At 39.0% G+C, this 26101-nt stretch overlaps 2 protein-coding genes across 2 annotated transcripts; one reads left to right on the top strand and one right to left on the bottom strand.

Moving 5' to 3' along the window:
- Window positions 1-5353: 5353 nt before the first annotated feature.
- Window positions 5354-9906, bottom strand: LOC128384096 (phosphatidylcholine:ceramide cholinephosphotransferase 2-like). Its single transcript, XM_053343677.1, has 6 exons — window positions 9106-9906; window positions 7865-7982; window positions 7717-7774; window positions 6993-7088; window positions 6632-6798; window positions 5354-5527 (listed from the first exon to the last, which is right to left on the bottom strand). The coding sequence occupies exons 1-6, from the start codon at window positions 9645-9647 to the stop codon at window positions 5354-5356; spliced, it is 1155 nt and encodes a 384-aa protein (XP_053199652.1). The 5' UTR covers window positions 9648-9906.
- Window positions 9907-15758: 5852 nt separating this feature from the next.
- On the top strand, window positions 15759-25640 carry LOC128384177 (aminoacyl tRNA synthase complex-interacting multifunctional protein 1-like). Its single transcript, XM_053343764.1, has 7 exons — window positions 15759-15846; window positions 21165-21259; window positions 22080-22193; window positions 23111-23290; window positions 23384-23577; window positions 24617-24788; window positions 25459-25640. The coding sequence occupies exons 1-7, from the start codon at window positions 15815-15817 to the stop codon at window positions 25623-25625; spliced, it is 954 nt and encodes a 317-aa protein (XP_053199739.1). The 5' UTR covers window positions 15759-15814; the 3' UTR covers window positions 25626-25640.
- The last annotated feature ends 461 nt before the right edge of the window (window positions 25641-26101 follow it).

Raw genomic sequence — 26101 nt, 5'->3', positions numbered from 1 at the left:
CTGTAACTGACTTGAAACCACCGAGGTACATTACATTGTAACGCCAGTGGGAGTAGCAGCAATGTCTCTGCACGTGCTGCCTCATCCTAAACACCGATTGGCTTGTGTGTGGTGTCGTCAGAAGCAGAAGAGGCTCACGGTCGTAAACATCTAGTCACGTGTACTCTGAGATGGACGCGCAGGTCAGGAAATGACGTAAACGGACCGTATATGGTTTGTTATTTGTGTTATTACATTACGTGTTGGACTAAATACATGTTGACATATTGAGGAAAGTATTCCGGTTTTATGGAAACGGATTTCATATTTCAGCAGAATGGATACTTGGCGAGCTGTACAGAAAGTCCTGAGTCATAAGATGATCGTTGTGGATAAAGGGAAGACTTTGAAGGTATGTAGGCATTATAGCTTTTCTCACTTAGCTCAGGTGCTAGCCGAGCTAATCGCTAATACTATTACGGCTGTGAGCAACCATATAAGTCGTGAGTGGTCTTGAATGAATCAGGACAATCTAAGCTTTCTAACAATGTACGGCATGAATATATATGTTTAAGGGTTGGTGTTTAAAACATTCAGAAGAACGTGTGGCTACCTCCTAACATCCGTCCCGTCCCGTGAACGGAACAGCGTGCGTTAAGAGGTTAATGATCAAATATCAAAATCCGAATAGCGTCAGAAAGTCAACCCACTCTCCACATTTCCATTGCTACCGTTTTGATACTTCATGGTACACAAACAAATAGCATCTCATATGAAAGCTAAGACCCTGGCGAGTTCAACAGTACCACTATTATTACCCTACGATAAAAACTCAGTGAACCAGCAGCCAAAGAATACAAAGTTAAACAACCACTTATTTACAGCGACTAACAGATATTCTGTCTTACCTTTGAAGTTTTGTGATGAAAAGTTGTACTTGAGAGCAAAAAACGCTGGTTTTATTAAGTCCAACACGGCTCTGCTTGTTTACAACTCCATTTCACCCAGTGCCAGCCTACAGTAGCTGCACCGGAACAACAGACAACCCTGGCAACCCGCACTTCCGGACGCTAAATGGCTGGTACAATGTACACAGAGTGTGTCAGAACGTCATTGTCCAACCCGTCAAAAATTTTTAAAAATATTATTTCAGACTAAATTTTTTTTTTATGGAAAAGCAATACTTTCATTCTGTACCCCTCAAAACGCCCCGTGGCTGTATTATTTTTTTTTAAATATAGCTTTTAATAAATATTCTACATATTCAACCTTTAATGTAGCATAATATAACTTACTTCACATCTTCCACATTACCCTTTTTAAAGTAATAGTGACTGTTTGATTTGTTTTGGCAAGATTCAAATTTTCATTTATTGTCATTTTCATTATGAGCTTCTATAGATAAGAAAAATATTGTTTAACATAAAAGACGAGAAAGAATAGTACAAATTGAATTTAGTGCATAGAAATCTAAAATGTGTAGATTAAAGTCATATTTTAAAATAGTCGTAATCAAAAGAAGATGAGGGGGGGGGGGGGGGGTTGCTGTTGGGTTTTGTTGTAAAAGGCGATTTGTACATTTACATAGCGGCGTGTCTGTTTACACAGCAAGAAGGATCCATCTCACATCAGGATAGTTAACTGGCTTCAACCACCTCTAAAGATCACCTTTATTGTGCAATTTCAAACAGATTTTTATGACAAATACGGCAACTTACCGAAGATATTTCCCCAAAAAATGGCAGCCGGTTAGCTTTTTTAAAAATTTTTTGTTGGCTTAGACGTCTTTATTTATCAGTACACTGACAGTAAAGGACCTACGATCGGGATCCGAACCGGGGTCGGCTGCGTATATGGTATGTGCTTTAACCACTGGACCACCTGCTTGTGTATAGTTTCAGATTTTATTTGGTCACGATTTGATATTTATCTTAAAGTTCAGTCTGAGTGCGTTGAACAGCTCCATCTCTTTCCACAAACAGTTTCCCTTGTTATTACTGACTTCCATCTTACTGTCCCTGTTACACTCTGACCTTTAACCCCTCCCCTCCTCCTCTCTCTGTTGTTCCCCTCCAGGTTTGGTGGGTGTGTCAGGGTCTATGGTCAGGGGTGAGTTCGCCTCCAGGTTTCGGTCAGGGGTGAGATCGCCTCTGGATTTGCCGCCACGGTTGTCAGAAACGTTTCGCTGCGACGCCTCAAATTTGAATCACAGTGAATAAAAAATCATCAGCTCTGAAAACACTCCTGACTTCTGCCTCATTCATCTGTCAAATAAGATCACAGCAAAAAGTCATGTTTCAGAGTTTAGCTCTAAAATCTTTACAACTTGTATAACTGCAGTTTTTATCTTCTTACATTACGACACTAATTTAGTCTAAAACACCATTAATGTCACAGCGTCTTCTCCCATCATGAGTAACCCAAACCCTCCACCAGGGAGCGCTAGTTCCCCTATTTTATTTACTCTCAATACAAATTAAAGTAGAAGCAACACATCTGATCATATTACTATTAAATTTGCAGATAACTCGAGAAAATATTGAGGGTAAAATTTCCATTTAAATTTGGCATATTATACTTTGGGAAAAGGGATCGAAAGAATTACAAATTCAGGAGACAAGTACATGTTTAGGGTAAAAAAGCCATTACTAGGAAGTGTCTGAAGACAGAGGCACCTCAGAGGGAGGACCGGGTTGATGTAATGCATAATATTGATATGATGGAAAGGTTGACTTTTTCGGTCAGATTAGAAACTGGTAAATAAGAATTTCTGGAAAACTGGGTAGAATTTGTATCATGATGAACAAAGACTGAAATGAATAATTGAACCTCTCTGTGTGAAGATGTTGCACTTTATATGAGGAACACTTTAACAGGTCTGTTGTAACGTGAACTATTGGTGGTGTTGATGTTAGTCGGAGGGGTTTATCGTTGGCTCGTAGATGCTTGTTAGTGAGTAGCTTTATATTTATCTGCTGCACCACAAATTTCCCTAATGACAAATAAAATATGTATCTATCTAATATTTGTTGCTCAGTAATAATTACACACGTTTGTTTACTTACAACAACCATCAACTCTTGCTCTTGAAAATAAATATATTTTTTATTATTGCAGGAAATGAAACAGTGTTCAAGTCACATAATGAACAAAGACACATGGGGACTGTGAGAACACGGAGTTGTAGAGAACATTGGGGAATATGAGAGTAACTGTGGCTTTATGGAACGACCGCCTTCATTAATCCGACTTTAAATCAGCAGCATTTATTTTTAGGGACTCTCAGTAGAGTCCAAAGTTTAAATGCTGTTATTTTATTGATTCCTTTTACAATAAATGGTGTAAACAAAACAAAAAAAAGAGTAAAAAAACAAAAAACCACCGTGAGCTCAGTGTCTCACTTACACATTTTAACATAAAAATATAATTTAACAACAATAATCAAGTATAGAAAGATATATACACACACAACAATACTCATGAACTCTCACACTGACGAAGAATAAACTCAAGTTAGCACTGGCAATGTTAAGATCGCAGTTTAGCAATCAATAAATATCGTAAATCTCTGGCTATCTTATGAACTACGAGAAATAATAATAATAATAATAATAATAATAATCATGTATTTAAGTATTTTCTTAGTTGGAAGGTTGTTCATTTACCTTTTATGCATCTTAAACTTTTATTTATTTAGTTAGTAGGATCGAAACAATGGTTATGAATAATTAGCTAGCATGTGGTTAATTTAACCCGTGATTAGCACCATGAATGTTAAGTAACGAGCGGTTTAGCTTAGGTCTAAAGAAAATGTGGTTGACTTTCAGACTGAACAGTAAATTCAAACATTTATTCTTATTTATTCTAACTTTTATGGATGGCGAACATGTTTGTGGCGAAATGGTTGGAAAGTATTATGAGCTATGGCCTTGAACTGAAATAAACAATATTTAAACATTTTTCTTTGTTGGGAGGTAGCAAATCTACCTTTCATGTATCTTAAATGTATTTTTAGCGTTTAGCATTTATCAGAGCAATTATTTAGGTCAAAACTTCCAATGAAAATTGTTGGCACTTCGATTTGACATTGTTAACAATCCAGATGTGTCGAGGTCTCGCTCCGAGGATCAAAGTTATAAATTGTGTGTTTTTGGTGGAAGCCATCTGAGCTACACTGACTTTCGATCAAAAGAAAATAAATCCTGGAGAGATGACCCCCCCCCCCCCCTTCTCATCCATCTTTACCCCATCTGGTCTCAGAATCTCCCGTTTGCCTGCTAGCATGTAAGATTTAGGCTATTTTTGCAGGAAGGCACCAAAACGTCAAAAACAGGCAAAGAAAAGTAAACATTATTGTTTTTAGTGACAGCAATTATTTAACTGCTAGGTAGCACTTTGTAACCATCATCTAACATCACAAACATAACATTTAATTTGATCATTTAGTTCCTGATTTAAATGACGTCAGGATGATTTAGACGAAAACGTGTTAATAATTCTCAAAAGGTATCAGAGAGAGTATCATTGCCTTAGCGAGCGCTTAGTAACCCGGATTCATTCTTGTTTTGTTAATTTCAGCCGTACGGACATTTGAAGTTAACAAAGTTGGTTGTTCCTGATAAGAGGAAGTTAATTGGCCTCGTGTGTGAGAGATGCTCGTCACATCTTAAGTCCATCTGAGAAGCTGCAGCAGGTCTTAGGAGATCATGGACCTTCGTAACTTGCTGGACAGTAGTTTGGATTCACGCACCTTGAACAAAATCACTTTATGGCAGTTTTCTGGATTCGAAACTAATCAAACCCTTCAAATTTGACAAAGACACAAGAGAGGAAATTGTGCGATTCATAAGCCCTAATCAGGTTTTGAGTTTGATGATCTTGAAGATGTTTTTACAAAAGTTTAAATTTGTGGTTCCTTTCATCAGTGTTCTGTTTTAAAAGTCTTCTGTTGCCATGTCGCCTGTAGCTGATGCTCAACAGTTAACATTAACAACGATACTTATTCTTTCTGTCGTCCAAACCGAGACAATCAAATAGATTTTGGTGTTTTCTGAAAGCCGGTGGATTTACCTCTTTTTTTCCCTCCACTGGCTGCATTCTTACTACTTTGGCTATTAAACACGCTGATAAATAAACACCAGGTGGTCATAATAATGTAAACTTGATAACACCTTGTTTGTGCCTCCTCCTCCTCTTCTTCCTCCTCTCAGTGGCTCCTCTTCCTCAGGAGGCAGGAGCGAGGTGTAAATGCCAGTTCTAATAAATAAACTCTTGTTGGACTCCTCCGTCCATCCGTCCATCCTTCTGTCCACTCTTCAGGATGGAGGCTGGTTCAGCTCAGGGAAGGTTAGTCATCTGCTTCCCCCCTCTCTAGTCACTCGTCCCTCCCCCCCTCCACCATCCTGTAGCGCTGCCTGCAGGAGGACGGCAGCGGCAGCGGTGATGAGAACACGACGGGAACCTTCGTCTGAACGTTCCTCTCCAAGAAGTTGAAGATCACGTTCCACCACGTCCTGGACAGGTAGTTGTTGGGATCATCACGCAAAGTCTGAGCAGGAAAAAATAAATACAATTAATAACAAATTTAGCATTAATCAGTCTGAAATTATATTTGCACAGATGAAACATTTTGAAAATCTGCGTTTTTACAGTTGGTATGCTTAAATCAACTTAATTAACTATTTTATACTAGCAGGAAATTACACAATACATATTATAAGTTAAACTACCAATTAAGCCAATTAAAAAAAAAGATAATGCTTTTCCAAAAATAAGTTATTTCTGTTATTCTGTTTCACTACCATGCAATATTAATTTTTCCAGCTGAGTTAAAAATAAAGTGTTTTGAATGAAGTAACTTAAAACTTGATGAAAGTGTTTCAACGTGGTCAAAAACACAAAATAAATACTTTAGGTTTTTCTTTGAAAAATAAAGTATTTATATTAAATTAATGTACATAAGATTCTATTATCCAATCAATTAAAGAACTAAAACTAAAACTAATTAACCGTGAAAAACTACAAAGAAGAGGAACGGATTAAATGCTATCATAACTCTCATATGTAAATAACAATAATAAATAATTATAATAAATTAAAGAAATGTGAGGAGGGGTATTAAAAAGAAAACGCATAAAAAAGGTGTAAAATAAATAAAAAGGAATAAAAAGGACAGTCCATTAAGTAAACACAGGATAAAACATAAAATAAAAGATGGATGAATACATAAAATAAAGTCCAATTTAAAGCCTGATTAAAAAGGTAGGTCTTAAATTCCCTTTTTTTATTTTATTTTTTAAAGATTTTGTTGGCATAGATGCCTTTTATTAAAGTAGTAGACAGACAGGAAACATGGGAGAGAGAGGGGGGGGGGGGTGACATGCAGCAAAGGACCTCTGATCGGGATTCGAACCGGGGTCGGCTGCGTATATGGCTCTAACCACTCGACCACCTGCGCCCCTTAAATTTGCTTTTAATTAAAATGTGAACACCCTCTGCTGCCCTCTGGTGTTCCGGAAAGCTGATCCAAACACGGGGACCACAGTAATGTAAAAGTTTAGCTGAAATAAGTTTTTAGCTTCTAGTTGCACCTAAAACAACCACCTGAATAACAGTGATGAGAACCTATGAGTCTCGTTTAGAGTGAACCTACGTGTGTGTTGGCCATGGTGTGGTACCACCAGAACGTCCTGGTGGTGGCGATGTATCCGATCACCACGTCGATGCTGTAGTGCTCGTGGCCGATTAGGATGCAGAGGACTCCCGAGGCGCTCAGAAACCAGCAGAACCAGCGATACCACCACATCCACGGAGGAGAGTCTGCAGCATATAAAACACAAAACAGCCGGGAGTCACACTCAGATCACCTCAGATCAATATACTCAACAGATTAAAGCCTTTCAGGACAGTTCAAATGATAACAATGAACTATAGAAACCAAAGTGTCATTAAAGGTCAGATCAGATTAATAATTGACCCAACAAACAGATTAAACAGGAGAAGTATACACTCACACTCTTTGATGAAGAGGTAGGACAGCGTCAACATGACCGTGTGACCGCTGTACAGGAAATCACCGCACATCATGTGGGAACTGGTCAGAGACAAACCTATAAATAAATAAACAGGTGTTACTGTCAACATGATGCAACGTAAACTGACCTCAACTTTATTCTTTACAGAGTTTCTGCAGGTTTCAAGTTACATTACAATACTTTAAGACTTTAATACCACATATAATTTAATTGAATACCTGTTGCATGGGTCAAAGTATGAAAAATCAATAAAAACTATTAGTATTGATAACAGCTAGAAATACTTAATGTGAAATGTGTTCAATATTTTTTTGGCATTACTTACTAGCAGTTTAATAATATAACTAATGACTCATGGATCAGGAGCAGCAGACTAATAACAGATGAATGAATTGATGGATTAAGTGAGCTTTGGAAAAACAGAAAGGTGGATTTTTCAGCTTATTTTTGCTTAAATGGAACATTTCATAATTAACATTGTCTATGAAAGGCTAGAAAAAGTATTAAAAAACCTTTGTGGATGAAATTTAAAAATGTTTAAATACCTGCGATTATTATTTTTTAAAAAAGAAAAAAAGGAAAACTAAGACCTGCACACACCTTATTTTCAATTTTGCCAAATGTTTGACTTTTTTCCATCAATAAATAAACAATAAAAAATAAAGTAACAGACACAATCATTTTTTTAATTGTTTTTTTTTACCTCCTCCTGAAATCAGCCTCAGAATTCTCCATATTTTGCCGGTTGAGTCGTTGTAAAGCTGCACAAGTGAGAAACAATAAAACAGTTACTGATGAACCATAAATGACGGTTAGAGAGTGTGTGTGTGTGTGTGTGTGTGTGTGTGTACCTTGGGAGCGCACACCATGTGTTTTCCCGGCACCGGCAGCGTGGTGATGTACATGGTGACGCAGCGATACATGTAGAGAGTCCCGATCAGGAAGAAGCAGCGACGACCAATGATCGCTCTGCACAGAGACGAGAACAGTAAAAACTTTATTGAACTTCAATAAAAATGAGCAATAAAGACTTCTTCACATCGCTGCTCTGTTAGCTGGGTAAATATTATCTTCAGTGCTTCAATAAAGTAGAATCGTTACCTTTCTGACAGTATCAGCAAAGCATTTACGAGTTTCGTAAAAGTCGATTTTAATTAGTGATCATTTAGGTTTTTCTGTGTGTTTGTTGGCCATGAATCGAGTAATGACATCATCAAACAGTAACCATCATCATCATCATCACAAAAAAGGGATTTTATGAGTTAAATATTCAAAACACACACACAGTCAATTTCTGTTTGTCTTAAAAAAGAAAAAAACTAAAATTCAAGAGAGACTCAGATATATCTCCTCTCTCAGTTTAGTAGCAGCTGATTGTCACTACAGTGAGAACAGATAATCAGCCTTGACTGAGCCCTACACACCTCTCTACAGTAAACACAACAGATGATATCAAGGTCAACAAAAGTGATCAAGGTCATGTCTAGAGTTGTACGATAAGGTTATAACGTAATGATCATGACAGCTGTAATCTTATCTCCTAAGATAACGCCTCGACTGGTTTATCTGACCAACTGTCCAAATTCCAAATAGTTTACGTCACATTTGACAAAGAAATGTCTCTTTGTTTCAGTCTGCATACTAGAGAGGAAGACACTTTCTTTTGTGTTATAGTACCGCTGTTATGGTTTGTAGTGTCTTCTTTACACCTGTATATATATATAGAGTAGGACTGACACATCATGTGCCTGTCAGGTGACCTGGCTATTTGCCTTTATAAAGATGTTTGCTATACGTTCTTGTTTCAGGCTGAAGAAGAGCAAGAGGCTCAAAATGTCACTCTGATATCCTATTAAAGCTAAAGTGTGCTGACTTCTTTTCTGCCGTTACAGATTTAGTTCTTTGGTCCAGCACCTGGTTCTTTATTCCAGATGTGTTCGTCTACGACATAACTGACAAGAAAAGCTTCAAATTTCATCTGCAGTTACTGAATATTTGGTATTTTAACACGATTATTTGAATGGTGATTAATTTTTCTGCTGATTGTTGGACTAATCAACTCTGTTTGTACTGAAGCTGGAGCAGCTCTCACTTGTGTTTGAGGCAGATCCACTGGACGAACCAGAGTCCCACCAGGATCAGCCCGTTGACCTCGGTGACGGTGAAGGCCCAGGGAACCCGGTCCACGTAGTCGAAGAACTTGTCGGGCAGCGGCGGGCTTACCGACTTGTCCGGCACTCTCTCGTGAACGATGGTGATGACGACGGTGGTGAAGACGAGGTTGAAGAGGGCGTAGAGGAAGGCCACGGCTGTCTTCCACCACTCTGTGGGGAGGCGGTCCGCTCGCTCCTCGGGAACGGAGATCTTCACGTAGTCGCATTGTCGCCTCAGGCCGCTGCTCAGCGAGTGGATCAGCTGGTTCTGCAGCAGACTGCTCAGTTTGCTGTGCTTGTTTTTGCCATCGTGGGCGTCGTGGGTGTCGCCGGCGGTTGGCGGTGAGGGCGTGTGGCGAGCCGGGTTACCGTTGGCAACCCTGGGAGGATGAGGAGTTGAGGGCTGGGTGCTTGCTGTTACGTTAACTTCCACATGAGGGCGGACATCGTCGGTGCCGCGGATCAGCTCGGAAGCCGCCATTGATTAGTTCACCACAGTCACAAAATAAACTTTAATGTGCTGCTTGTGTTTCTGCAGGTTAACGTTTCACAAATATTCCTTTATCAGGTGACTCAGCTGTAATCAATACTCCAGTATCAGTGATGGATAGGCGAGGGTCGGTCCTGCTCTGGCTGGGATCACTGGTCTGTCTGTCGGGTGCAGATCAGTGATCCGATGAATAACAGAAACTGAGCAGGTGATTGGTCGATCAGGTGCGTTCAGGATGATTTAGCACAAACCTGAAAAACAACAACACACATTTTTACTTTCGGCTTCATATCAAGTTTATCTGCATTGTTCGGGGGTCTATTATATTAAATATTTAAGCTTAAGGATTGAATAAACATGACAGAAGCAGGTTGACACGAAGCAAACATTTACCTTCCAGAGACTGTATGTTATCTGGCTTCTGATTTATAAAACTAAACTAAAATCCTTAAACTACTAAAAACCTGCAGACAAGACGTCGCCCTGGACTCTGGAACCTGCAACAAGGTGGTTTTTCACTATTTTCACTCTTGTGGCTCCACTGAAATCTTCTGTGATTGTGTGCAGGAATGGTCTTATCTCTGTAGTAAATCCAGTTCAGTAGGTCACTTCATTTCCTGGAGACTTACCTAAACATGAAGCACTGACTTAAAATTCAGCTTTTTCCTCAACTGGGGACATCATTTTTGTCCCCAGTTGGAGAAGTTGTCCCCAATTAACTGGTCCTAAGTGACCATGGTCTGATATGTGTATGTGATGTTTGTCATAGGCTACTTTGGGGCACATATATCAGACCATGGTCACTTCTGAGGATATTTCATAGACTTACAGTATATTCATTTCCTGAAGACTTACCCTAAACTTAACCACTGACCCAAAAATCAGCTTTACCCTAATTGCAGACAAGGCTATTGTCCCCATTGGACCCCAGTGGACCAGTTGTTCCCAATTAACTGGTTTTCACTGACATTTTCCCCTAAACATAGCCTTTGGCAAACACACACACACATATATCAGGCCATGGTCACTTGTGGGGACATTTCATAGACTTACATTCACCTCCTGAAGACTTACCCTTAAACTTAACCACTGACCCAAAAATCAGCTTTACCCTAATTGCAGACAAGGCTATTGTCCCCATTGGACTGGTTGTTCCCAATTAACTGGTTTTCACTGACATTTTCCCCTAAACATAGCCTTTGGCAAACACACACACACACATATATATATCAGGCCATGGTCACTTGTGGGGACATTTCATAGACTTACATTCACCCTAACCTTAAACTTAACCACTGACCCAAAAATCAGCTTTTCTCCCCACTTGGACAAGTTGTCCCTAATTAACTGGTCCTAAGAGACCATGGTCTGATATGTGTATGTGGTGTTTGTCATAGGCTACATTTGGGCAAATATATCAGACCATAGTCACTCCGGAGGATATATCATAGACTTATATTCACCTCCTGAAGACTTACCCTACACTTAACCACTGACCCAAAAATCAGCTTTTGTCCCCAGTTGTTTGTCCCCAAATGTAGCCTATTACAGACTGACTAATACACTTGATTGAGAGCTGAATCTTGAGTGTTTGACTCCTAGTAACCAGAGGGAAGTACAACCCGACAAACAGACACACCTACACACACACACAGACACACACACACAGAGAGACACACACAAACACACATACACAGACACACAAATATAAAACCAGTCAGACAGCATGACATTTTAACGTGGAAGACATTCAGCTGTTCCACATCAGGCTGGGAATATTTAACTTTCCACAGAAAAGATAACATAGTGTTCCTCCAGCATATAAAAACATGGCATTCATAAAGTATCAGACACACCTATCAGAGTTTTAACTGCGACACTCCTTCACTTCAGCCTCGCTTCAGCTGCACCTAAATTCACAACGGTTTCCACCTGTGTGAGAAACTCATCACGTGTCAAATGTGTTTCTGAGGCCAAGTTTAATAAATGACGTCGTCTTTATTTTAGTTTATTTGTTTTCACATTTTAAAAAAACACAACTAATCCTTTAAATCGGACTAATCATTGAATCTCTAATGACACATTAACAAGAAATACATCAAGTTAAAACAAACAAATATTTACAGACATGTTTAGACCTGAAACAATTAGTTGATCAGTTGCCAACTTCTGAATGAATTGCCAACTATTCTAATAACTGGTTTATAAATTAATTCCTTCTTAAATGTGAATATTTCATAGTTTTTTTAGACAGTAAACTGAATATCTTTGTTGTGGATGAAATGAGACATTTGAGGACTTCTTCTTGGACTTTCTGGACCTTTTTAACCATTTTCTGACATTTTATGGGCCTAACAACTATACAATGTGTGAAACTAATCAACAGATGAGTTATAGTTGCAGCCATGAACACATTTCTGCTCTGGTTTCTTATTGAGACTCAAACAGTGGAGAAAGAGCAGCATCTCATATCTGTGAAAGTCTCTGCAGACACAGACTTCAAACTTCTGCAGATGGAGTTAAATTGTGAGTGGAGTCTCCGTCTCCTGCTAAATACCTCCACAGCCTGCCGCCTCGCTCACAACATTTCACACAAACTTGTATGTGTGTTCAGATACGTGTGTGTGTGTTGGACTGTAAAAACCTCATTACACAAACACACAAAGCTTTCGGTTTGTCACAGAGACAACCTGCAACCTGGGAATATTTAGACTAACCCCTGAGATTTGTTTGTTAGCTTAAAAGTGTCTAAACTTGATTTTCTAACCACCGCAAGCGCTCTGTGTCTGTTTGTGTAAGACAGAGAAAACAAGACACTGGCTGCACAGTTTAAACCATGTTACAACAGCTCTGTCTTAAACTCCTGCAGAGAGAGTCATCATTTATAAAAAACATAATAGTGTCAAAACTACACCTGGTGTTAAAAATGTGTCAAAAGTGGTCAAATGGTCTTAAATACATCATTTTTGAGCTGTTTAGTACTAAAAAATGCATTTAAAGTACATAATCTGACTGCTTGAAATTGTAGTTTTTGTTGTAAGCTGCTAGCTGCTGTTGAAAGATATTTCAGTGTTTCCTGTTTTTTTCTGCACATTTAAGACCATCATTCATCATTAGGCTGTTTGCTGCATGATGTGTACGTCACGCCCTGTTTACAGCCCCCACACACAAATTAACGTAATGAAATTAAAGACCATGGGATTTCAATTTCTCCAATTTGTCAACACAAGACAGAGGGGGGGGGGGGGGGGGGGCTGGAGGTGAACACATGGTCTGTCTGACTGATAGCAAAAGCACAGCTGAGGTTCAGCTTTATTTCTTTATCACTTCACTTTTTTCCGGATTCATTTATTCATTTTGTCCATTAGGTGTATTCACAATTCAAATGTTTTGTCCAACCAACATCCCCAAACATAAGAAAAGCAATAAATCTTCACATTTTAGCAAATATTGGGCTTTTTGCTTGACAAATTGATTAATAAATTACCAAGATAGTTGTGGATTTATCTTCTGACAAACCAGTCTTATTGTTTCAGTGTTAAATTTAATTATCACAATTCTTTTTATGTAAAACAGAAAAAGTACAAAACTACACACATTTAAGAAGCTGAAAGTTGTAAATGTTTTCTGTGCCAACTACATTATATATAAACACATGTAGGAAAAGCAACTCTATTGTTTAGGCTATGGATTATTTTATTAGCTGATCGTTTCTGCACTAAAGTTTTATTTTTGCTAAATAAATAAGTTTTCTTACTTACACGTTTATCAGGGTCTAACCTGCTACCAGCCTAATAAATGTTCAGTATATCGATAGATCAGTTAAGGGACGTGTTATTCCAGCATTACAACGTTAGAAAGTTTTCTTTATAACCACAATAAATGGCTGTAAACGTTTAATTCATCTTTGTTTTCGACAATAACACACCTGCGAGGAGGTAAAGGTACGTTTCCGGTTTTCTTCTCTCTGCTCTCGAACAGAGGAGAGAACACTTTAATAAACTCCGTGCTCTCTGCGTTCAACCATAGAAAAACAAACTCACCTGAAGTGTTTTATTTCTCCTCTTTAAATCAAATCTCTTCTCTTTTCCTTCTTTTAGAGCGTCGCCTCTTCCTCTCGCGCAGTGGAATCCTCTTTATGGCCGCGAGCGTCTCTGTGTGTAAGGTGTGTGGGGGGGGGGGGGGGGTGCGTTTGAAACGTCACTTTAAACGTCCATCCTCGTGCCTACCGCCAATGGCTACTCGCATTCCAAATATGGTGCTACAGCTTCCGTAGAGACGTTCCATCCCGCCCATATTTTGGGGTCCCGCCCTCACTTCCCGGTCTCACGGGGATGAGTGAGTCACCTGTTCCCGAGACTGTCCGGTAAGTGGAGGGGAGCGGGAAAAGTGAAAAGATAAACATGTCAAAAACTAAATCAAGAAAAAGACAAAATGACAACCAGTGAATCAAAAGATTAACTAAATCAAAAAATATGTCAGTCAAATTCTCAAATCAGATTTATTCGATTTTGGTTTAAATCCAATTGTAAAGCTGGCTAAATTAAAATGATAAGATAGTCAAACGAAACTAGTGTGATACTAAATCTGAATCATGAAAGTAGGTCAACATTTTGACATATCTGAATTTTTATCCACTTTTGACTTAAAAGGTGATATTCATGACTTATTGTCTCATTATTTTTGACTTCCCATGACATAGTTTTGTTTTAGTAAACTAGCATTTTGTGTATGTCATGATTGATTTGAAATGCATCATTTTGTTTGTGGTTTTTTGGTGAGTGTTTTGACAAGTGTGTGATGTGTAAGGTGTTTTATGACCAAACCAAAGACTTTATATTAATAAATCAATAATTATATTTACACCATGAGTTTTCAAGGTTTCATTTATTGCAAAAACACAAAAACTAATATAGTACACAACAGTTAAACCATTTGTATTTAGTCAGAAATGTCAGGTGTATTGTTCTCTTGCTCTGCTCTTACTCATGATTTGATATCATTGTAAGTAGAGACTGATCTGCCTCTTGTTTGAGTTTCAGTGAACTCAGTCTTCATCATACCAAAGTACTTTCATGGTTTGAGTCAACGGTGTCTACAGGATGATTGATGTCTCTGATATTCATGACTCGAGGAATACTTACATATCTGAATTTTACAACTAACTTCCTGTCTGGCACAACTCCCACATCTGAATGCATCTTGAAATGGATTATAGCCCAGGGTAAATATCTCGATACAATCTCTGAGAATCTGTGGTTTTATATTGCCTGAGGGGAAGTTTACATTCTTCAGTTACACCTAATGTACATGTTTTTTTAAAGGCTGATTCTTGGCTTCTTAAAAAGATTTCTTTCATGTGACTGTTTTAGACAAAAATAAAAAAAATAAAAATGTGCATCAATATATTAATTGGTATTTTAAAAGGTCCAATTTACAGAAAATATAACACAACAGGTAACTGAATAAGTAAAATCTGAGTGTTTATGGTTGCAGTACCTCTTTTTAACCACTAGAGGAAGCTAATTATCTACTGAAAAACTAAACACATTACACCCAACACAGTGATGTCTCTCTATTTATATACAGTATTTAGTGACACACACACACACACACACACACACAAATAATGATAATAATAGTGATAATAAAAGGTGATTAAAAACTCACAAGTAAAGAATTAATTAAATTTGAGATAACATTTAACCAAGACATTGTGTGTTGGTTAGGTACCTATTCAAATGTTTAAAATTTTTAAGCTTCATATTAGCTTCAGATCAACTTTTAAATCCATGTTTCCACAGAAGGAGGACTGTGGATTTAGTCCTCCATCACTTCCATTGTAAGTTTATTATGAAGGGATCTTCTAATGGTCAGTATGAACAGGACGAATCATTACAGACACATAAACAGCTTTAAATTTTAATTTGGGCTCCTGGCTGTCACTTTAAGACACATTTGAAAAATTGTGATCATATCATATCAATCGAGTCTTACAGCAGGAGGTATTTTCACCTTTGACCTCCAACCACAAACGGTGCTGACTCCTGCTGGAGATGGAAGCAGACAGCTGACACTTTGAGTGTGAGTCTCAGCTGAAGACTGACTCTGAGCTTTCTGTGTCTGACCGACCGACCGACCGACGAACATCTTCCAACATGGACAACATCGACAACCTGTTTCATCCCAGGTACGAACTCTAAATGTGTGTCTGTGTGTGTTTGCTGTCGTCTTTTATTGATCTTTCGACAAACTCGAGTCCTTCTCTTTGTATATTGAGAAGTTTAAGGAGTGAGCTGAAGTTTTAAATAAAGATAATAACAGGATCATTTCAAGGTTAGATCAGACATCCAGTCCTCTAAAGCTCCACAAGCTGTCTGAAATAATCATTTGCATTGATCTACATGAGATTTGATACCAGTGAATTTTATAGATTTTTAGCTTCCACAGCGGCAGATGTGTCATTTCTGCTCCTCAAGATAAATTCTTCTTGTTTGTTTTTTCCATTCTTGCAGCATGGTCGTCTTATTTCATACGCTGAAGGAAACATTTTGTGGAGAATTGAGTGCACATTTTTATTTTTGCTTGAGGAATAGACGCAATAGTACTTTACTGTAGTACAGTTAGAGGTACTTGTACTTTACTGCAGTACAGTTTGAGGTACTTGTACTTTACTGTAGTACAGTTAGAGGTACTTGTACTTTACTGCAGTACAGTTTGAGGTACTTCTACTTTACTGCAGTACAGTTTGGGGTACTTCTACTTTACTGTAGAACAGTTAGAGGTACTTTTTACTTTACTGCAGTACAGTTTGAGGTACTTGTACTTTACTGTAGTACAGTTAGAGGTACTTGTACTTTACTGCAGTACAGTTTGAGGTACTTCTACTTTACTGCAGTACAGTTTGGGGTACTTCTACTTTACTGTAGAACAGTTAGAGGTACTTTTTACTTTACTGCAGTACAGTTTGAGGTACTTGTACTTTACTGCAGTACAGTTTGAGGTACTTGTACTTTACTGCAGTACAGTTTGATGTACTTGTACTTTACTGTAGAACAGTTAGAGGTGCTTTTTACTTTACTGCAGTACAGTTTGAGGTACTTGTACTTTACTGCAGTACAGTTAGAGGTACTTGTACTTTACTGTAGTACAGTTAGAGGTACTTGTACTTTACTGCAGTACAGTTTGAGGTACTTGAAACGATAATATATGTATTGTTTCTGTGTGTGATTGAGTTTCTCCTTAATGATTTGGTTTGGTGTCAGTATTAAAGAGCAGTGTTTCCTACGTGTGTGTTGTGTTGTGTCGAAGCAGCTCGTGTTATTTATAGCAACAGGCCTGACTGCAGCTGTTGCATCTCTCTCTGCATGTCAGTGGTGGAGCAGCTGCTGCTCGTGTGTGTTAATCACATTGTAAGGACATATAAATTGCTCACACACTCACATTGTGTGGACTCTAATCCCATCTGGGGACAAAGAACAGGTCTGCACAAAGCAAACCAAACCATTACATGATAGAGTTAACCAAACACCAGGCCTTAATCTAGGGACATATTTTGGGCTCTGACACCAAATAAAGGCCCAAAATACATTCCTAAAAACACTCGTACAGTCTGTCACATATACTACGATTGGTGTTTGTAAACATAGATATGATAGATAGATAGATAGATAGATAGATAGATAGATAGATAGATAGATAGATAGATAGATAGATCGTCTTCAATTTCTCCAATTTGTCAACACAAGACAGGGGGGGGGGGCGGGGGGATGGGGGGGGGGGCTGGAGCTGAACACATGGTCTGTCTGACTGATAGCAAAAGCACAGCTGAGGTTTAGATTTATTTCGTTATCACTTCACTTTTTTCTGATTTATTTATTCATTTTGTCCATTAGGTGTATTCACAATTCAAATGTTTTGTCCAACCAACATCCCCAAACAAAAGAAAAGCAATCAATCTTCACATTTCTTCATTGTCCCACAGTAAATTTGTGTTCACGTGTGCACAGGAATAAACGTCCATGACATGAACAGGTGATGACAGTTGGACTCTCACAGCTACGTAGATGAGGAGCGTGATTTATACTTAATGTAATTTGAGCTTTAGTGTCCAGTGGATCAGTGTAAGTCAATGCAACGTCTTCCTTAGTGACAAAAACCAGTTTAGCGTCGTCATGTGATTGGATGTTAATATTGGTCCAGACCAGCCACATACATTTTCCTTTTAAAACAGGAGAAAAGTCAATTTATTTGTTGTGTTATAGTAAATAAATCATCTAAAAGTAGAAATTGTATTCTGTTTGTTTTCAGTATACCGAGTGAGGAAGAGAGTCACTAACAGAGAACGAGCCTCAGATATTGTAAGAGATGAGGGCAAATCAGTCCGGGCAGTAGCCAAGGCCTTCGACACATACCACACCACATTATTCAGGTTCCACAAAAAAGAGAGACTTCCAAGCGGGACATCAAATAAGAAACCGCTTGCAGGGTACTGGACCAGCAAACAAAGTATTCTCAGAGGACTAAGCTAATTATTACATTCTTAATAGCTCCCTAATAGCTTCAGTAACATCTGATAATTGACACAAGGTAGGCCTGTGATGAATATTACTAAATAAATAATAATTCATTAGTTAAATTTAATGTGTTTTTAATATGTTGCAACCGTCCCTGATCTGTGTTGGCTCCATGTTTGGGGTCAGTTGCAACATTTGAATGTTTCTATTCAAATCAATATTGTGGTTGATATGTTATATGTAACCATCTTTAAATGGTATGGGTGATTGGCAGACATGGGTGAGTTTAATATGTAAAGGTTTGGTGGGCCGAGTCCAAATAGTCTCTGAGTAACTGAGAGTAATTTAAAAAGTGTTGCAACTGTCCCCAGGCCCTGGCCCCTAACCCTAACCCTCCCCTACTAATTAGTAAATGTTTTCATGCTAACACACTAAACTAGCCTGGAAACAAAACAAATCTGCAAGCTCCTGTTTTATTTGCTCTGGCAGACGACTGAAGACTCTAAGATTTGTTCCATAAAGACCTGGAAACATGCTGGTCTACTGCCCCCTGGTGTCCAGAACTGTTCATTTCATTCAATAAAGAGTCACTGAAATGAAATCTGTTGCTTTTTGTGTCCAACTAAGAGACAGAAGAGATTAAACTTTGGAGCAGATTAGCTTCTTATGTTATTGTTAGTTGCTTTTTAAACAGTGATGGTGTTTCGTGGGGACTTTCACTCTAATAATGAGCTCATACAGAGAAGTGTGGCAGTGACAGTCGAGTGTGTTTGTGTATGAAAATGTTCACCAGGTTTCCAGCGGACGGGTGCGTCAGTAAGTTTCTGTTTATCGTTATGCAAATAGGCTGGTTTTTGTGTGTGTGTGTGTGTGTGTGTGTGTGTGTGTGTGTGTGTGTGTGTGTGTGTGTCCTTTGATGGTATTACAACCTTCCTTCATCACAGATAACATCTATCTAAACTTCACTGACAGCTCTTTCTATGCTTTCATGTCTCAGTTCATTTCACTGATATGTTCAGACTTTCTGTGTTTGATTAAAAACTATCAGATAGAAAAACTACTGCAGTACATTTAGAGGTACTAGTACTTTACTGTAGTACAGTTTGAGGTACTAGTACTTTACTGTAGTACAGTTTGAGGTACTAGTACTCTACTGCAGTACAGTTTGAGGTACTTGTACTTTACTGCAGTACAGTTTGAGGTACTTGTACTTTACTGCAGTACAGTTTGAGGTACTAGTACTTTACTGTAGTACATACTGCATACTACATCACTATAATACTGCAGTACTTTTACTGTAATACTGCATACTACATCACTATAATACTGCAGTACTTTTACTGTAATACTGCATACTACATCACTATAATACTGCAGTACTTTTACTGTAATACTGCATACTACATCACTATAATACTGCAGTACTTTTACTGTAATACTGCATACTACATCACTATAATACTGCAGTACTTTTACTGTAATACTGCATACTACATCACTATAATACTGCAGTACTTTTACTGTAATACTGCATACTACATCACTATAATACTGCAGTACTTTTACTGTAATACTGCATACTACATCACTATAATACTGCAGTACTTTTACTTAAGTAAAGGATCTGAATACTTCTTCCACCACTAGTAATGCAGTGACGACTGAGTTTTAAGGTTCTCATTTGACTCACAAAGATTTAATTAGACTTTAAAGTTATTTATTGAAAGTATAAACAGTAAGAATGAGTCCATGTTCTGTCTCTTCTAACACTTAAACCTTTTCATTCTCTACTTTTAATCAGAAACATTCAGTGAACTCGACACTGACATCACCTTTAAGTTCACACGTCCACCACGTTAGCTAACAGCTGCTTATTTAAACATCCATACAGGTGTGTGCTCTAATCCGCCTGTCAATCAGGTGTCAAACAGGAAGTGCTTTGAAGTGGAGAGAGACAACGGGATTCATTTCATTTCTGTTTTGCTACAAAATTATTTCTGACATTTTACAACGTGTGTGTTTGAATGTGTCTGCTGGCCTCTGGCAAAGACAAAAACATTCACATCCTTTCCTCCCAAGATAGCATCTATATAAACATTTGATCAGTGAGTCGATGACATCACTGCCTGTCTGATTTGTATACTGTCAGTCATTTAGTCCCGCCCACCGCAGTGATCATCACATTATAGACCTTTATTTTAAGCTTTAACTCATCATGTTTTCAGGAGTCAATAAACAGATAACTGAGATATGTGTGACGTTATATTTATATTCCTGATTTCAAGAATGTCCTAACTTTCCAAACAAGGCCCTCACTTTTAGAAAACAAAAAAATCCTCCCTTTCTAAATAACCTCTTTTCTCCAAATCTGGGGTCAAAGTTTGTTGTCCTCAGGTCAAGGAAGGATAGAAGGAAGGAAAGAAGTAAGGAGGAAAAGAGGAAGGAAGTAAGGAGAGAAGGAAGGAAGGGAAGAAAGAAGTAAGGAGGGAGAGACGAAAAGAGGAAGGAAGGAAGGAAGGAAGGGAGTTAGGGTGAAAAGAGGAAGGAAAGAAGGAAGGAAAGAAAGGAGTAAGGAGGGAGGGAGGAAAGGAGGAAGGAAGGAAGGAAGGAAGGAAGGGAGTAAGGACGAAAAGAGGAAGGAATTTAGGAGAGAAGGAAGGAAGGATGGAAGGAGGAGGGAGCAAAAAAAGAGGGGAGGAGGGGAAGAAGGAAGGAAAGAAGGAACAGTCAAAAGAGACGGGGTCAATTTGACCCGGGAGGACGACAGGAGGGTTAAAGGAAGTTTGAAATGTGGCATTTTGTTTATTTTCATTTACAATCCTTAATTGAACATGTGGAGTAAATCACTCAGCATCATGTTTAGAAACCTTCTGCTCAAGGCTCGATTTTTATTTATTTATTTTTTTTCACCATGTCTAAAAACATCAATGGTATTTTGAATAAGTTGTTCTTAGTTCTGGTTTCATTTGGACTTTCTGTGTCTGTTTCTCAGCCTGGAAGACGCTCTGATGAAGCTCGACCCAGAAGATGGCGGGAAGATCATGGAGTATTTTAAAACTCATGCCCTCCTGTCGAGAGAGAAAGCACGTAAGACGCAAATTAACTGACCTCCGATTTATTATCAGTCAACTAACGCTAATAAATATATTAATTAGGGCTGTCAAACGATTATTTTTTAATCGAGATTAATCGCAGAATTTCCATAGTTAATCGCGATTAACCGCGTTTTGAATTGCGTGTTTAAAATCCTGTTATTTTCCATTTGAAGGCAGTTTTAAGCCCATAATGTAAAGCATTTCTTACCAGAGTGTCTTAACTGGGAATCAATCACGGCTCTGCTGCGACTCCCACACTCCAAAATGGTCCTTTGGTGGAGCTGAGGCTGGCTTGGCTGCACCTGGGTGTTTAGCGTGGAGGTGCTAACTCAAACTCCACGTACTCCGGCGGTAGTTAAACTCCGTTTGACACAGGTTGCATTTTACTTTTGACTTGTCAACTGAAGCGTCTGGAAGTGTTTTAAAGTTAAACAAGCCGTTCAAAAGTCCAGTAGCTCTCTTACTTTCCATCAGCGCGGTAGGTTTACTGCAGGAGGCCACTTCAAAGCATAGCGCTACAGCTAGAGGAGCCGTCTACGGGGGAGTAGAAGGGACAAAAAGGCTTGCAACATGCAATTAAAAATAACTAACCCGTTATGGATTGCATTAATCTAATCACGATTAACGCATTAATGCTGACAGCCCTAATATTAATGCATGGATAACGTGTCTGTAACTTAAATATAATGTTTTATAAGACTCCAGAAACAAGAAAATGCAATAAATTCTTTTCCAAGCATTAAAGTGCTGGTAACATGCCCCCTTGTGGACGAGATGAAAACTGCATGAGGTGGATTTTGTGTTTCTTTCAGTCCTGCAGTCGTCACTCCGAGATCAGAAGAAGCTGCTGGTGGAAAACGGCAAACTGAAGAAAGACATCGAGCAGCTGAGAGGCCAGCTTCAGGACAAACAGAGGAGACGCACCGGTACGATATAAAATGTTCTCACTTTTTAAACATTTTATCTACTTTGGGTCACTTTTCCCACTGATATCGTTGGTTTCCAGTTCAAGTTCCTAGTTTAAAAACTCAAATATCAGGTCCTCACATGTCAAAAGTAATGAAACTTGCTAAAATGTCCTCACTTTTTAAAAAATGTCATCCTCCCGGGTCAAATTGACCCCCTCTGTTTTGACTGTTCCTTCTTTCTGCCCTTCATCCCTTCTTTCCTTCCTTCCTTCCGTCTGTCCTTCCTTCCTTCTTCCTTTCCTTCGTTCTTCCTTCCTTCTTTCCTCCCTCCTTCCTTCCTTCTTCCTTCTTTCCTCCCTCTTTCCTTCCTTCCCTCTTTCCCTCCTTCCTCCCTCCTTTCCTTCCCTCCCTCCTTCCTTTCTTCCTTCCTTCCTTCCTCCCTCCCTTCCTCCCTTGACTCGAGGACAACAGGAGGGTTAACTTTATTATTTACTTAAGAATATCTTCCATCTCTAAAACATCCCTACTTTCCCAAAACTTTCTCAAGTTCCAAAAATGTTAAAAATCCCCAGACCTTTCAAAATAAAGTTCTCACTTTGACAGTTATTCTTACTATTTCAAAAAATAAATGTCTTTAATTCATTTTGTTTCCAGTTTCAGGTCTACAACTCAAACTGGTCCTCATAAATATAAAAGTACAAACACACACGACTGCAGATGTTTTTCTTTCCCTCTGAGCTGCTTCAGTGTTGCTTGTGGTCAGATTTAAATAACAGTGAACCACAGTGGATTACTTACAGGGAGGAATATTTTCTTAGAACTTAATTAAGTCAAAATATTTTGGAGTTTTGTCCAAAGATAAATACATTAAATAAAAAAATCCAGATCCATTAAATTAAAGTCCGAACATCTTTCTTTTTTTTCTCTCTCTTCAGCCAAAGCTTTGTTCGCTCCGGTCCCGCCTCCTTCTACGTCTAGCCCCGCCCCCGGCACACCTGTCAATCAAACTCCCTCTCCTGCTGGTGCCACAGCTGCGTCTCCTTCCTCCTCCTCCTCCTCTTCGTCACATGACCGGAGAGACAGACACAGCAGGAGGAGGAGAGGAGATAAGAAGGGTGAGTGTAGGGAAGGAGTTAAGGATGGGAGAAATGAAGAAAAAGAAGGTAAAATAAAAGACTTTAAAGACTGATGTTTCGTTTCTTTCTCAGCTCGTCCCGACTCTCTCTGCCTCGGGGTCGAGCCCGAGGTCGATGTGTCACGTTTGGACCTCAGGGTTGGTCGGATCCTCAGCGTTCGGCGCCACCCGCTGTCCGAAACGCTCTCCGTCCAGGAAGTGGACCTTGGAGAAAACGCTCCGCGCAAGGTCGTCAGTAAGCTGGGAGGAAAAACAGACCTGGAGGAGGTATCGCTTCTTCTTTCACTTCTTTCACTACTTTCCTCTCTTCTCCTTCTTTGTTTCTGTCTTCTTCACTTTTCCTCTTTAACTCGTCCCTTTAAACATTAACAATAGTTCTGCTCTATTCGAGGGTCCCCGTAAACCATGATACCCTGAAATTGAGCTAGCATACGAGGACCCTGAATCTTTTGTTGGCTTCTCTGCTTCCTTCCTACTTTCTGAACGAACCATGCAATAACTTTTCTAAAAAAAATTAATTCCTCAATTTTTAGAACATGTCCCCACTTTTCATAAATGTCTTCTTCTTCATTTTTGAAAATATCCCCAGCTGGCAAATATGGCCGACCTTTCCAAAAAATAAATGAAAATGCTCCAATTTTTTGAAAACCCCCAACACCTCCCTTATTAAATCACCTGCTCTCTTCTTTTCTGATCTCCTTCATTCCCTCCTTCTTCAATCAATCAATCTTTATTTATATATAAATAAATCACACCAAAAGTCATCTCAAGGCACTAAATATTTTTAATATACTTGAGGATTTCATGATGTTGTATCTCCACCAGGATATGTTGCCCCTATTAATGGATAAAAATGGTCATAATGGTAAATAATTGAATGGGAAGTGATACACTATTGCTTTCCCTGCTCATTTATACTAGTTTATAAACTGATTTTAGCATTTATATAAAAGTATAGACCAACCACAAGCTTCAGTTCTACCAACTCAAGGCCCATACTAATGAAAACCTTAACTAATCAGGCTCCTAACAGTGTTAAAGAGTCTGTATCTGCTGGTGGATGTTGCCTGTTTAAGGGTTAAATAGATCCAACATGAGCAAACACTTGGCGACAGTGGCAAGAACAAACCTCAAACAGAACCAGACTGAAAGTGGGCGACCATCTGTGGGAGAGAGGAACCTTCCTATAACCTTTCCTTTTCAATGCTCTCTCTCATAGTCTTCCTTCTTTTTCTGAATCTCTTCTTTCTTTCATGACTTGTTTTTTTATCTTTAATAACGTTATATAATAATCTCTCTGCTGCAGCTCCAGGGCGGTCTGGCTGTGCTGCTGTGTAACGTTAAGGCCTGTAAACTGAGAGGCGTGGTCTCTCAGGCTCGCCTCATGTGCTGCTCCGACTCCGACGACCACATGGAGCTGCTCGCCCCGCCCGCCGGCTCCACCCCCGGAGACAGAGTCACTTTCCTCAACTTCCCCGGTAACCATGGTTACACCGATTGACCATTACTACTGCTCAATACTTGTTCTCTTTGATTTAAATTTTACACAAAAATGTCTCCAGCAGGACCTCTGATGTCAGCACTAGCACAACCTGTATCTATAGCAACCATAGCACAACCTGTATCTATAGCAACCATAGAACAACCTGTATCTATAGCAACCATAGAACAGCCTGTATCTATAGCAACCATAGCACAGCCTGTATCTATAGCAACCATAGAACAACCTGTATCTATAGCAACCACAGAACAACCTGTATCTATAGCAACCATAGAATAATCTGTATCTATAGCAACCATAGAATAACCTGTATCTATAGCAACCATAGAATAACCTGTACCTATAGCAACCATAACATAATTGACTCAGTATTTTCTAGAGAGACGTTGATGCTTTTTGAGTCAGTTGAAGCATCTAGCAGCACTTTATGGTCCTTCAGCCTCAATTAATTCATTTTGGACTCTCCAGATCTTCATTACCTCAGATTTCAACACTTTTAGGACAACTTACTATTGGTCAGCAGCACAAATTTGGGTGTCAAAGTTCATCAAAGTTTAGGTCGTTTGTCTACAAAGCAGCAGAAGTGACTTTTGGGATTTAACATTTCTCTCTCTCTCTCTCTCTCTCTCTCTCTCTCTCTCTCTCAGGTGAGCCGGACAGAGAGCTGCAGGCCAAGCAGAGGGTTTGGGAGCTTCTTCAGGCCGACCTGCAGGTGGACAACAAGGGTGTAGCCAATTATAAAGGCTGTGGGTTCGAGGTGAAGGGGAAGGGTCTGTGCAGAGCCCCCTCCCTCACCAACTGCACCATCAGATAGAGGCGGCAAAGGGCCCCGTCTAAGATCTGAAAAGCCTTCTCTGCTGTAGATAGACAACTGCAAAATCAGCTGTCAACAAGCCAAAGAAGGAAAAACATGTTTGTTTTCATTTCAGATGCTTCAAAGTTGAAGTGATGTCTTGATTAAGTTGATTAAAAACAATCATCTGTTTCCTCTGGTGTCAATTATTTAATATAAGACTAGAAGGCCCGCCTCCTCTTTCATCTCATTGGACAGGAGAGAAGAAGCATTAATGACATACTTCTACTCAGACTTCAGTTTTCTTGTTTTTAAGCAAGTTGAATTATTTGGTACAAAGTTTTTATGGTTACACCACTTAGACATTTTTACCATAATCCTCTAATATATTCTCTCTAAATGGATTAAAAGCAGAAATTTGATGCTGGGTCCACAAAAAAAGGATGTGTGAAGTTATTCATACCTTTATTTTCACATTTTAACCCCTTAAATGACCC

This window comes from Scomber japonicus, chromosome 22, assembly GCF_027409825.1.
Source record: "Scomber japonicus isolate fScoJap1 chromosome 22, fScoJap1.pri, whole genome shotgun sequence".
Classification (NCBI taxonomy): Eukaryota; Metazoa; Chordata; class Actinopteri; order Scombriformes; family Scombridae; genus Scomber; species Scomber japonicus.
The sequence above is the reverse complement of the archived record's forward strand: the minus strand, read 5'-3'. Positions and strand labels throughout refer to the sequence as shown.